The sequence below is a fragment of the Carcharhinus amblyrhynchos genome, chromosome 7 (genome assembly GCF_965287045.1).
Source record: "Carcharhinus amblyrhynchos chromosome 7, sCarAmb.v2.hapA, whole genome shotgun sequence".
In the NCBI taxonomy this organism is placed as follows: domain Eukaryota; kingdom Metazoa; phylum Chordata; class Chondrichthyes; order Carcharhiniformes; family Carcharhinidae; genus Carcharhinus; species Carcharhinus amblyrhynchos.
In genome coordinates this window covers 91113904-91128028 of record NC_137330.1, presented here as the reverse complement: position 1 = coordinate 91128028, position 14125 = coordinate 91113904, and the positions used below count along the sequence as shown (strand labels likewise).

Sequence of the window (14125 nt, the reverse complement as noted above, 5' to 3'; positions counted from 1 at the left end):
GTCTCGGCCCCTCCCCCTCTGTCTCGGCTGCTCCCACCCCAACACCCTCCAACCTCCCCATCTCAGTGTGCCCTCCCATCCCGGTCCCTCTCCCCCTCCATCCCGGTCCCTCTCCCCCTCCATCCCGGTCCCTCTCCCCCTCCATCCCGGTCCCTCTCCCCCTCCATCCCGGTCCCTCTCCCCCTCCATCCCGGTCCCTCTCCCCCTCCATCCCGGTCCCTCTCCCCCTCTATCTGGGTTTCCCCACCCTCCCCCATCTTGGTTCCTTTACCCATTTCAGTCCATCTCTATTTCCTCCCCCCTTTGACCCCCATCCCCCCCCACCTTTAGCTCCCCCTCCGCCTTCCCACCTTCGACTCCACCCCTTACACCTTCGGGTCCCCCCCTCGCTCCATTGCCAATCACTTCATTCTTAAGCCATCATATATTAAGGATATTAAGTACATTGTGTATTAAGTACATTACTCCAAACCATTCCTTGGCCTTCCATACTATCTTTGTGCTGCTTTTCTCCTACCCCGAAGTTTGCATTAATTCTGAATTCTGTCCTTACCCTTGCATCTCTCTCAATCTGTTTAGTTTAATTCCCCTTTTTTCAAGTTTATAAAGCATAAAATAAAACCTACATTATCCTTCACATGCAGGCTATGTCTAGTTTAAAATCCATGTTTTGGAAATCTGCTACCGTGTAAAGGTAAAGATTAATTTGGGTACCTGGTAACTAGGTGCACAATTAACTTCAAATTGGGTCAAAAATTATCAGTTCTGTATCCTGACTCTTGTGAGACTGAAGACTTCAAGTAAAATTTTAAGCAAGGATTAAAAAGACTAATCATGGGATAATATATTAAAACTAATTAAAAACAATGTAGTTGTGGGATGTGGATTTGATTGGCTCAGCCAGCATTTATTACCCATGCTGAAGGAGATGGTGATATTGAGCCGCCTTCTTGAACTGCTGCAGTCCATGTGGTGTAGGTACACCCACAGTGCTGTTACGAGGGAGCTCCAGGATTTTGATCCAGTACCGGTGAAGGAATAGCAATATGTTTCCAAGTCAAGGTCATGTGTGGCTTGGAGGGGAAGTTGCAGGTGGTTGTGTTCCAGTACATCTTTTACCCTTGTCCTCTAGACGGTAGAGATTGCAGAATTGGAAAATGCTGGCAAAGGAGCCTTGGTGTGTTGCTGCAGTGCATCTTGTAGATGGTAAACGCTGCTGCCACAGTGGTGAAGGGACTGAATGTTTAAGGTGATGGATGTGGTGTCAATCAAGCGGGCTGCTTTGTGCTGAATGATGTTGGGCTTCTTGAATGTTGTTGGAGCTGCGAGCGTCCAGGGAAGTGGAGAGCATTCTATCACACTCCTGACTTAAGCTTTGTATACGGTTAGCACTGTTGCCTCACAGTGTCACGGACCCAAATTCGATCCTGGCTTTGGGTGACTGTCTGTGTGGGGTTTGCACATTCTCCCCATGTCTGCATGGTTTTCCTCCGCGTGCTTCGGTTTCCTTTCACAGACCAAAGGTGTGCAGCTTATGTGGACTGGCCATGATAAACTGCACCTTAGTGCCTAAAAGTGTGTAGGTTAGGTGGATTAACCATGATAAATGCATGGGGTTATGGGGATAGGGCAGGGATTGGGCCTGGGTAAGATGCACAGGCAGAGGCTCGGTGTAGACTTGGTGGGCCAAATGGCCGCCTTCTGCACCGTAGGGATTCTGTGAAAGGCTTTGCGGAGTCAGGAGGTGAATTACTCACTGCAGGATTCCTAGCCCCTGACCTGCTTTTGTAGTCACTACTTATATGATTTGTCCAGTTAAGTTTCTGGTTAGATTCTTTCTTGTTGGATATAGTAATTGCCTAGCACTCATATGGCATAAATGTTACTACCCACTTATCAGCCCAAGCCTGAGTATTGTTAGGTCTTGCTCCATCTGGACATGGACTATTCAGGATCTGAGGAGTGGCGAATAGTGCTGAATATTGTGCAATCATTAGCGAATATCCACACTTTTGATTTTTATGATGGATGGAAGGTTATTAATGAAGCAACTGAAGATTGTTGGGCCTAGGATACTCCCCTGAGAAACTCCCACAGTGCTGTCCCAGAGCATGATTGACCTCCAACAACCAGGATGGAATATGAATGCATACCCAAGGATTTTTTTTGTTTGGTGAGCCAGATCCCTTGAAGTTCTGTTTTAAGGATGTTTGAAAGTGTGGCGTGAAGGCCGTAAACATCAGTGTTCGCACATGGGAGATAATCATTGACGATGAGAAAATGGTGATGCTCGGTGGTTATGGCGGCTTGGCAATGGGCAGCAACACCAAAGATAATAACCCACAACGACACCTGAGAATCACAATGCTACGTGAGTTAGCATTGTGACAGAGCCTGCCTCTCAAACCATCAGCCAAATTACAATATATGATTCTACCCTCACCCCGTGTGCACTTGATTTGCTATACCCACCCATCATCTTACATAGATGGAAAGATGCCACCTGGCAATGGGAGTGTTTTCCAGAAAACTCACCAGCAGGTGGTGTTGCAACATGGATTATTGACGTTGGTATTTTTCCACGCATGTTTCATGAGTTGGCCAGAGGGATAGCTGTTTTCTCTCTGCATCTCTTAAGTCCTACATCAAGAGACTAATTGCTTGTCACTGTGGACGCAAGGAGCAGAATTTGTTAGCCACTTCCAGTGGGGTGGAGATAGTTTCCTTGATGCTTGTAGTCAGGGAGAACAAGCTACAGACATGGAAAGGGACCAAGTGCCCATGTATTAAAATGTATTTGTATCAGATGCTTTCAGTTAGAACAGAGTTGTCAGAAACTACGGTGATGATTATGGAGGATTTTAATCTACGTATACACTTGGAAAATTATATGGGGCAAGGTCACAAAGGTGAAGAGTTCACTAAATGTTTTCGAGAGCACATTCTAGAGTCAACCAGAGGGCAGGCTATACTGGACCTGGTTGTGCAATATCCATAAAGGCATCCCTAGGAGGCAGTAGACATAATATGATTGAATTTTACATTCATTTTGAGGGAGTGAAGAGTGTGCCCAAGACTGGTATTTTGAACTTAAATAAGGGCGATTATGAGGGCATGAAAGCTGGACTGGCTAAATGAACTGGCAAATGTGCTTCATAGAGGTTCATTTGAAGGAATGTTTCATTATATACAGAATTGACACATTGCAATGCAAAAGAACAAAGGAAAACAAATGCTGCTATCATACCTGCTCCCACCAGCTTCCCAGGCAGTGCGTTCCAGACACTCACCACCCTCTGTGTAAAAAAAACTTGCCTCGCACATCTCCTCTAAACTTTTCCCCATGCACCTTAAACCTATGTCCCCTAGTATTTGACTTTTCTGCCCAGGAAAGAGCGTCTGGCTATCCACTTGTCCATGCCATTCATAATGTAAACATTTTTCAGGTTGCCCCTCAACCTCCAGCATTCCAACTAGAACAAACCGAGTTTATCCAAACTCTCCTCATCGCTAATACTCGAGACGGGCCAGTCATCTGTGGTGAACTAAAAAGAGTTAAAGATAATATGAAACTTTAAGAAAAAACACATATCTGCATAAAGACAAGTGGCAGATCAGAAGATTGGAAATTATATAATGAACAGCAAAGAAAGACAAAAAGATGGATAAGGAGAGAAAACCTAGAGTACGAAAGAGTACCTTGTAATATAAAGATGGATAGTAAGAGTTTCTATCGATATTTAAATAAAAGAATTAACAAAATGAGCATTGGTCCAATAAAAAGTGCATCTGGAGAATTGATAATGGAAAATAGGGCTATAGCAAATTAATTAAATAGTACGGCATGATGCCTATATCAGTTGGGGCATTGAGTATAAAAATTGGCAGGTCATGCTGCAGCTGTACAGAACCTTAGTTAGGCCTCATTTAGAATATTGTGTACAATTCTGGTTGCCATGCTACTAGAAGGATGTGGATGCTTTGGAGGGGGTACAGAAGAGGTTTACCAGGATGTTGCCTAGTCTGGAGGGCATTAGCGATGAGGAGAGATTGGATAAACTCAGTTTGTTCTCGTTGGAATGCTGGAGGTTGAGGGGCGACCTGAAAAAGGTTCACCAGATTATGAACGGCATGGACAAGTGAATAGCCAGATGCTCTTTCCTGTGTAGAAAAGTCAAGTACTAGGGGACATAGGTTTAGGGGTGCATGGGGAAAATTTTAGAGGAGATGTGCGAGGCAAGTTTTTTACTCAGAGGGTGGCGAATGTCTGGAACGTGCTGCCTGGAACGCTGGTGGGAGCAGGTACGATAGCAGCATTTAAGGGGCATCTAGATGAACACATGAATAGAATGGGAATGGAAGGATACAGATTCCATAAGTGCATATGGTTTTAGTTTAGGCAGGAATCATGCAGGCTTGGAGGGCCAAAGGGCCTTTTCCTGTGCTGTATTGTCTTTTGTTCTTCCCACCTGTCTTCACTATAGAGGACACAAATAACATCCCAAAAATAGCTGTGAATCAGGAACTGGAGGGATTGGAGGAACACAGGAAAACTACAATCATCAGAGAAGTGGAATTGAGCAAATTGTTGGTTCTGCAGGCTGAACAATTCCCTGGGTGCAGTTGGCTTTACCCTGAGATCTTGAAGGAAGTGACTAATGACACAGTTAAGTCGTTGGTTTTAATTTTCCAAAATTCCCTAGATTCTGGGAAGGTTCTGTTTGATTGGAAGGTATAAATGTAACTCCTTTATTCAAAAAGGGAGGGAGACAGAAGGCAGGAAACTATAGGCCAGTTAACCTAACATCTTCATTGGGAAAATGTTAGAATTCACTATTAAAGGTGTTATAGCTGGGCACGTAGATAACTTCAAGGCAATCAGGTAGAGTCAACATGGTTTTGTGAAAGGGAAATCATGTTTAACCAATTTATTGTAATTCTTTGAAGGAGTCACGTCTGCCATGGATAAAGAGGAATTGGTGGATGTATTGTACTTAGATTTTCAGAAGGTATTTGATAAGATGCCTAATCAAAGGTTATTGTGGAAAATAAAAGCTCGTGGTGAAGAGGATGCAAGGAGGTTACAGAGAGACATGGGTAGGTTAAATAAGTGGACAAAGATCTGGCAAATGGAATATAATGTGGGCAAATGTGAAGTTGTCCATGTTGGTAGGAAAAATAAAAAAACTTACTATCTAAATGGTGAGAGATTGCAGAGCTCTGAGATGCCGAGGGATCTGGGTGTTGTCCTATTGCATAGAGGTCATAGAGGTTTACAGCATAGAAACAGGCCCTTAGGCCTAACTTGTCCATGCTGCCTTTTTTTTTAAACGCCAAAGTTAGTCCCAATTGCCTGCATTTGACCCATATTCTTCTATATCTTACCAATGTAACTGTCTAAATACTTCTTATAAACAAAATTGTACCTGCCTCTACTACTACCTCTGGCAGCTTGTTCCAGACACTCACCACTCTCTGTGTGAAAAAATTGCCCCTCTGGACACTTTTGTATCTCTTCCCTAGTCCCAGTCTATCCAACTTCTCCTTATAACTCAAACCATCAAGTCCCAGTAGCATCCTAGTAAATCTTTTCTGCACTCTTTCTAGTTTAGTAATATCCTTGGATCACAAAAGGCTGGTATGCAGGTACAGCAAGTAATTAGGAAAGCTAACAGAATAGTATTGTTTATTTTGAGGGGAATTTTTAAGGGAATTAAGGGTTATGGGGAGCAGGTGGGTAAGTGGAACTGATCCACTTCAGCCATGATCTTATTGAATGGCGGGGCAGGCTCGAAGGGCTAGATGGCCTACTCCTGCTCCTATTTCTGATGTTCTTATGAACTGATTATAAAAATTGTGGGGGGAGGGGGGTGGCTATGCTTCAGTTGCACAGAGCATTGGTGAGACCATATCTGGAGTATCATATATAGTTTCGTCTCCTTATTTAAGATTAGAAGCAGTTCAGAGAAGATTTACTGGAGTATAACCAGGAATGGGTGGGTTGTTTTATGAGGAAAGGTTGGCAAGTTTAGATTTGTATCCACTAGAGTTCAGAGTAAGAGGCAACTTGATCAAACCCTTTACGATCCGAAGGGATATTGACAGGGTGGATGTGGAGAGGATGTTTCCTCTTGTTGGAGAATATAGAACTAAAGTCCACTTTTTAAAAATGAGAGGTCGTTCATTTCAGATGGCAATGAGGAGAACTTTCTTCTGAGGGTTGTGAGTCCCTGGAACTCTCTGCCTCAAAAGGCAGCGGAAGCAGAGTCTTTGAATATTTTTAAGGCAGAGCTAGATGGATTCTTGATTAACAAGGAGGTGAAAATTTATCAGGGGTAGGCAGGAATGTGGGGTTGAGTTTATAGTCAGGTCAGCCACCATCTTATTGAATGACGGAGAAGGCTCAGGGGGTCAAGTGGCCTACTCATGCTCCTAATTTGCATGTTTGTAGAATATTTCTCGGCTGTCTGATCGAGATTTTAGTAAGGATTACGGGGAAATCATTTATCAGTTTCTGTTGCTATAAATTATAAAACATCCCAATGTGAAGTCTAGCTGAACATGGCTGAAATCTACCCTGGTTCACCCCACAATAAGTGTGCGGATTGAAGCTTTTTGGCTGTATTGGGTAAAGGTGTCCACTGAATATGCAAAGAAAGTGGAGGTACTGGCTTTTAAAATATTTATTTCTTAAATATATCTTGTGTTGGACAGTTGATCAGAATAACCCTTATTGTTTAGATGTAATAAATTCTAATGTTGTTTGGTCTGACCGAGTAATACTTTCGATATTCCAGCTGACCTCTTTATTAACGGCAAAGCAGTTTCCGAGAATGACAGGTTGCGGTTTAGTACTTACGAGTCACTATGGCAACAGATGAAAGAGCAAACCGAGGTAAGCTCTCCTATAGAAGTCTGGCTTAGGTTTAAATAATGCATTGGGCAGCAATGAATTGAACTGAAGGTGTCATTAATTGATTTATATAAGTCATAAAATTGTGCTTTCCATTTGCACTTCCTCCACTTTGCAGGATCTTTGTTGTGCTTCTATCTAATTAAATGCAGTCTAAATTCACTATATTTAAGTATGCTGCCAATCTAATTTGGTACAGATTAATCGGCTAACTTCAATAGTTTTTATTGTATCTATGCAGTTTTAAGTTCGTTGTCAACATAAGCTGGTGGGGGGGGTTGTGGTCGAGAGAGAGAGAAAGAGATGAAAGGGCAAGCTTAAGAGGGACACCACGGCAACACAATCGTTAACACTGCTGTCTCACAGCGCCAGAGACCCGGGTTCGAACCCTGGCTTGGGTCACTGTCTGTGTGGAGTCAGCACGTTCTCCCCCATGTCTGCGTGGGTTTCCTCTGGGTGCTCTAATTTCCCCTCTCAGTCCAAAAGACGTGCTGGTTAGGTGCATTGGCTGTGCTAAATTCTCCCTCAGTGTACCCGAACAGGGGCTGGACTGTGGCGACGAGAGGATTTTCACAGTAACTTCATTGTAAGCCTACTTGTGACACTAATAAATAAACATAAACTTAAAACCCAAAAGTTATTGAAGGGAACTGACCTACATCAGAGCTGCTTTATAATCCTGACAGTCCTAAGGTGAGGGCTGTGCATCTTCTGGTGCGACTAGTCCATCACTTGCACTTTAAATAGTGACAGCCTGTTGATAGATGTTTAATGTTGCACTCGTCTGCTGTCTAGACACACAATATTTTACTGGTATCAAAAATAAGGAACACCATCCACGATCCACCATTCCTACGTGATTGAAGTCGAATAGAACTTGATGTTGCATTGTGGGATCTTACACATTGTCTACTCCAACATTGCGCTTTTATGCCTCCTTTTTTAAAAAATTAGGTTTGGCCACCATTTATTGCACCTCCCTGATTGCCCTTGAGAAGGACACCTTTAACTGTGATTAATGTGGTGTAGTGAATCCACAGCGCTGTTAGGAAGAGTTCCACAATTTTGACCCAATGTCAGTGATATATTTCCAAGACGGTATGGTGGTGTGGTTTGCAGGGCAACTTGCAGGTGGTGGTGTTCCCATGCATCTGCTGCCCATGTTCTTCTTGGTTACAGCTTTGGAAGGTGTTGTCAAAGAATCCTTGTTAAGCTATGTTTCTGCATCTTGTAGATAGCATACACTGCTGCCTCTGCACACCAGTGGTGGAGGGAGTGAATATTGAATGTGATAGGTGGGCTGCTAACCAAATGTGTTGCTTTTGACCTGGATGGTGTTGAACTCCTTAGTGTTGTTGGAGCTGCACTCATCCAGGCAAGTGGAGAGCATCACATTCCTGACCTGTGCCTTGTAGATGATGGACACGCTTTGGGGAGTCAGGAAGTGAGTTACTCACCATAGAGTTCCAGCTTCTCGCCTGTTCTTGCAGCCACAATATTTATATGGCTAGTCCAGTTCAGTTTTTGGTCACTATTAACCCCCAGAATGTTGATAAGTTGGAAGGGGGGTGGATTCAGTAATGTCAAGGGGAGATTCTTAGGTTCTCTGTTGTTGGAAATGATCATTGCCTGTCACTTGTGTGATGCAAATGTTACTTGCCCCTTATCAGTCCAACCCTGAATATTGCTTGGGTCATGCTACATGCAGGCACCGCCTGCTTCAGTACCTGAGGAGTTGTAAATGATATTGAATGCAACACAATCATCATCAAACATCCACAACTCTGACCTTACGGCAGAGGGAAGGGCATTAATGAAGCATCTGAAGATGGTTGGGCTTAGGACACTACCCTGAGGAACTCCTAGTGATGTTCTGGGACTGACATGATTGGTCTCCAACAATTTTAGCCATCTTTCCTTTTATTCTAGGTAAGGCTCCAACCAGAGGGGAGACCTAGTATCATTTCTGCTGGGGTTTGATTGAGAAAGCTCTATATGACAAAGCTACTTTAAAGAGTTTTAATTTAGGAAATACAATTACAGAGGCTGGAGATTTAAAGTGATGTTTGCAAAGATATGGACCAAAAAAGGAGATAGACAAAAGGCGGGTAACTATAGGCCAGTTAGTTTAATTTCTGTAGTGGGGAAAATGCTTGAATCTATCGTCAAGGAAGAAATAGTGAGACTTCTGGATAGAAATTGTCCCATTGAGAACACACAGCATGGGTTCATGAAAGGCAGATCATATTTAACTAACTTGCTGGAATTCTTTGAGAACATTGAGTGCTGTGGACAACAGGGAACAGGTAGATGTGGTTTATCTGAATTTCCAGAAGGCATTCGACAAGGTGCTACACAAAAGGCTGCTGCTTGAGGTAAATGTGCACGGTGTTACGGATATTTCTTAGCCTGGATAGAGGATTGGTTAACTAACAGAAAGCAAAGGGTGAGAATAAATGGGTGTTTTTCTGTTTGGCAAGGGCCTGGTCGATGGAGCACAATGTTGGTAAATGTGAGGTCATCTGTTATGGTAGGAATAACAGCAAAATGGACAAATATTTAAATGGTAAAAAATTGCAGCGTGCTGCTGTGCAGAGGGACCTGGATGTCCTTGTGCATGAATTACAAAAAGTTGGTTTGTGGGTGTAACAGGTAATTAAGAAGGCAAGTGGCATTTTGTCCATCATTGCGAGAGGAATGGGGTTTAAAAACAGGCTGGTTATGTTGCAGTCGTATAAGGTGCTGGTGTGCAGTACTGTGTACAGTTTTGGTCTCCTTACTTGAGAAAGAATATACTGCCTCTGGAGGGGGTGCAGAGGAGGTTCACTCGGATGATTTCAGAGTTGAGAGGATTGGCTTATGAGGAGAGGCTGAGTAGACTGGGGCTATACTCATTGGAATTCAGAAGAATGAGGGGGAATCTTATAGAAACATATATGATTATGAAGGGATTAAATAAGATAGAAACAGGGAGGTTGTTTCCGCTGGCGGATGAAACTAGAGCTAGGGGGCATAGCCTTAAAATAGGGGGAGCAGATTTAGGACTGAGTTGAGGAGGAACTTCTTCACCCAAAAGGTTGTGAATTCCCTGCCCAGTGAAGCAGTTGAGGCTACATTGTTGAATGGTTTTAAGGTAAAGGTAGATTTTTGAACAGTAAAGGATTTAAGGGTTATGGTGAGCAAGCGGGTAAGTGGAGCTGAGTCCACGAAAAGATCAGCCATGATCTTATTGAATGGTGGAGCAGGCTCGAGGGACCAGATGGCCTGCTCCTGCTCCTAGTTCTTACGCTTGCGCCCAGATTGGGAGGCGAAGCCAGTGCTGTGAACAACATGCAACCTGTGAGACTGGCAACAGAACCATGACACTTTAGTTGGCCTGCCTTATTTGTTTAATGCTGATGAGCTTCAGGCACCATTTGCCATCAGAGGCAGCTGGCTGGTCGTGTGAGGCAGTAATATCAACTGGCTGGAATGCCTACTTAGGTAAGATTAGAGTTCTGGATGGGATGTTGAAGAGGTGGACAAGATGTCACTGGCAATGGCAGACGGATTTAATGCAGAGTCAGAAAATTCCTGCTCTTCCTGGCTCCACAATAAGGCAATTTTTTTTTAAAAGTCCAAATTTGGTGGCTGTTTCCAGCAGTCCCATTAAACACATTGGGTTGACTACTGGCCAGTCTCCTAGATGGTATGCACTGTTATCATGAACGATGTCGTTTGTCAAACTCTGAAAAAGAGTCATATGGACTCAAAACATTATCTCATGTTTTTCTTTCCACAGACGCTGCCAGATCTGCTGCGTTTTTCCAGCATTTATGTTTTTATTTCAGTTTTCTGGCATCTGCAGTATTTTGTTCTTAATAATGTCCTGAGATGGAATTTCTGCAGCGTTTTCCCAATTGCCCCACTGTAACTTAAACGGAAGCCTTGATGAGCTACACCAGTGGCTGTTTTTTTTCTATTTTATTTATTAGTGTCACAAGTAAGGCTTACATTAACATGCAGTGAAGTGACTGTGAAATTCCTCTAGTCGCCACAGTCCGGTGCCTGTTCGGGCCAATGCACCTAACCAGCATGTCTTTCAGAATGTGGGAGGAAACTGGAGCACCCGGAGGAAACCCACACAGACACGAGGAGAATGTGCAAACTCCACACAGACAGTGACCCAAACCGGGAATTGAACCCAGGTCCCTAGCTCTATGAAGCAGCACTGCTAACCATTGTGCTACCGAGCCTTTTCCCTGGGGTGCCCAACAAAATTCCGGTGGAAGGTTGAGAAGTCGCTGTCTTCTTCACCTCTCTGGACCAAGGATGACTTACTTCCATTCCAGGGTTTGGGACCTGAGGTGAACAAAAAGTCCAATGCTGGACCCGCATCCAGACCCTGCCACCAATGAGGCTGGAGGGTGGGATGCACAGGTTTTGATACGGTCCTTCTGCTGTTTGAGCTTAGCTTTCACCTGGGCCTGCCGCATACATTGGCACCTTCATGGATGCTTCTTCTCCAGTTTGGGTGGTTTGCAGGGTGCAGTTTCTTCATCGTTTGATATGAACACCTTGGTGTTGTTTTTGAGATATTGTTTCCTTTCAGGCATCACATTTTGTGTTTTTTGTTAAATATAGAGATTGCAAGAGAATTTAAATGAGAAGATATTTGATGATTTATTATCATTTATTAAAAAATCCCACATTCAACCTCATTCAAAACAAAATGATTGGAGCTATCGGATGCGGTGCAGTGAGATTCCCACAGCAGCAGTTGTCCTGGGTACGTATATTGATTTCTGATGTCAGCAGATGGGACTAAATTTATGTACTAAAGATAAAAAAACAACAAAACACTGAAACTGAAAAATCTGTGCTGCGAGTGTTGAGCTGGCCAAAAAACACCTGAAAGAGATGTACAGGTTCATGTCTCGCTTGAGACAGTATGATCAAAAGTGCTTAAATTTGAGCCATCTCGAACAATGGCCCAACCAAACTGCATCCACCAGCATCCTCATCTTCTTGACTCCATCTGTGCTTTGCCTTGAATAACTCGATTAGTCCACTGGCTTCTTTCAGGTCAAATGTCTCATTAAGGGAACTGGGGTAGGTCTCACCTTTGCCGGTCCTTTCTTTAATTTTTATTTTTAATGAGTGTCACAAGTAGGCTTACATTTAATACTGCAATGAAGTTACTGTGAAAATCTTCTGTAGTCTATGTGAAGCCTCTGTTCCAATCTTGTGCAAACCTCTTCCTGATCTATTTCTCCATTATATTAACAGTTGTTTCGGTGCTATTTCGGCTCTTAGTTTGAACTTGTGAATTTCACTGGCTATTCTTCCAGTTTTCAGCTTTGCCTCCCTACATTCAGTCTATCTATAACTCTTCTTTTCCCTTTCTTAAGTTCTTTCACTGTAGTTCTGGTCATGGGCTTGTAACAGATGTCTACAGGATGCCCATTATTTCAACAAATACTTTTGATTCTTTCCACTCTGCGTCTTGTAATATTTCCATATATTGCTTCCATTTTTTGCATTTGGACTATGAGAGAGGAAGTGGAAGAAAAACAGGTAAGACTCCCCTTTGTTTCCCATCTCACCAGCTTCCACATTTGTCAGGTAACTTTACCACCATTAACACAATGATCCCACTGCCATTTATGTCGTCCCCTCCACTTCCCTCTTTGCTTTGTGTCAGGACTGGCGTCTGCAGTATGCTTTTACCACCCAGCATCCAGTTTTCTTTTCATGGCACTTCACAGTTCAGCAAGTTCTTTGTGTGCCATAACCATTCTATAACTCTGATTCCACATGCTCACTTGTGTATTCGTGGAACAGATCTTGAATATTGCTGAGAAGAGAAATATGCACCAAAGCTCGTCACTTTTCGCACATCAGGACAAACACAAGAATCCCAAATTCCAAACAATCACAGCAAAGTGTGCTGACTGATTGATTGATTGAGGTCTTGCCATGAAGAAAGTAAGGGAGAATAAGAGATTCCCCAAGGTGTTCAAAAAAAGACGCAAGGTTTGGACATATTCGTTTAGCTTGGAAAATAAAAAGTGATAAGGGTTTTACTTTAGTCTTAAGTTTTCTCATGTTAAGATGGACTACAATGAAAGTACAAATGTACGGATCTATTTTCTCTGCTATTTTGGTGGAACCAAGATATGAATAACTGCACTTCAAGTTGACGCTTTCTTCTTTCTTAAAATGAATATGTGGATGCTGGCCTTCATAGTGAGGGGGATTGAATATAAAAGTAGGGAGGTCTTGCTGCAGCTGTATAGGGCATTGGTGAGGCCGCAGCTGGAGTACTGTGTGCAGTTTTGGGTGCCGCACCTGCGCAAAGATATTTTGGCCTTGGAGGGAGTGCAGAGGAGGTTTACTAGGCTTATACCGGAGTTCAGGGGGTTGAGCTATGAGGAGAGGCTGAATAAACTAGGCTTGTACTCGTTAGAGTTTAGAAGAATGAGGGGAGATCTCATTGAGACGTATAAGATGATGAATGGGATGGATAGGATAGAGGTGGAGAGACTCTTCCCGCTCAAAAAAGACAGTAGGACTAGGGGGCACAGCCTCAAGATAAAGGGGGGGTGGTTTAGAACAGAGTTGAGGAGGAACTTCTTCACTCAAAGGGCGGTGAATCTCTGGAATTCTCTGCCCGTTGAAGTGGTGGAGGCTGCCTCGCTAAATATTTTTAAGACGCGGGTTGATGGGTTTTTGATAAGAGATGGGATTAAGGGTTATGGGGAGAGGGCGGGAAAGTGGAGCTGAGCCACGACAGATCAGCCATGATCTTATTGAATGGCAGGGCAGGCTCGAAGGGCTAGATGGCCTACTCCTGCTCCTATTTCTTATGTTCTTATGTTCTACATTTCTTTTATTGCTATGAGAATTCCATTGCTATCTATCAAGTACAGACTGGAGGCATGTGGCTGACCTGTGTCCAGTCTGTCATTAGACCTGCGCTAATCTAGCCCAACTGAAAGTGCGGTGGAGCAGCTTGGGAACAGCATCCCTTCTAATTTTCCTTTTCTATATGAGTGAATACGTCCAGAAAGAACTGTTCAGAAATTGTTGATTTTTCAAATGGCTCTCTTTATGACATGCTGTATAAATTCACAGGGATCAATTGCTGAGTTTGTTTTGGAGAGCAGTTTAGCTGTAGCTTTGCAGGGAGATGAGGTATTATTTAGGTTAGCACTGCTGCTTCTCAGCGCC

The 14125-nt window shown here is 43.3% G+C and overlaps 1 protein-coding gene across 2 annotated transcripts in view; it reads left to right on the top strand.

Annotated features, from left to right (window-relative positions):
- orc3 (origin recognition complex, subunit 3) overlaps positions 1 to 14125 on the top strand; it is a 79690-nt gene that overhangs the window by 6765 nt on the left and 58800 nt on the right. Inside the window, exons 3-4 of one of the 2 annotated variants that reach the window (XM_080193369.1) lie at positions 6798 to 6895; positions 11537 to 11681. In XM_080193369.1, the coding sequence (XP_080049495.1) occupies positions 6798 to 6895; positions 11537 to 11681 (243 nt within the window). The remainder of the gene's footprint in view (positions 1 to 6797; positions 6896 to 11536; positions 11682 to 14125) is intronic. The other variant, XM_080193370.1, reaches the window with a different exon arrangement.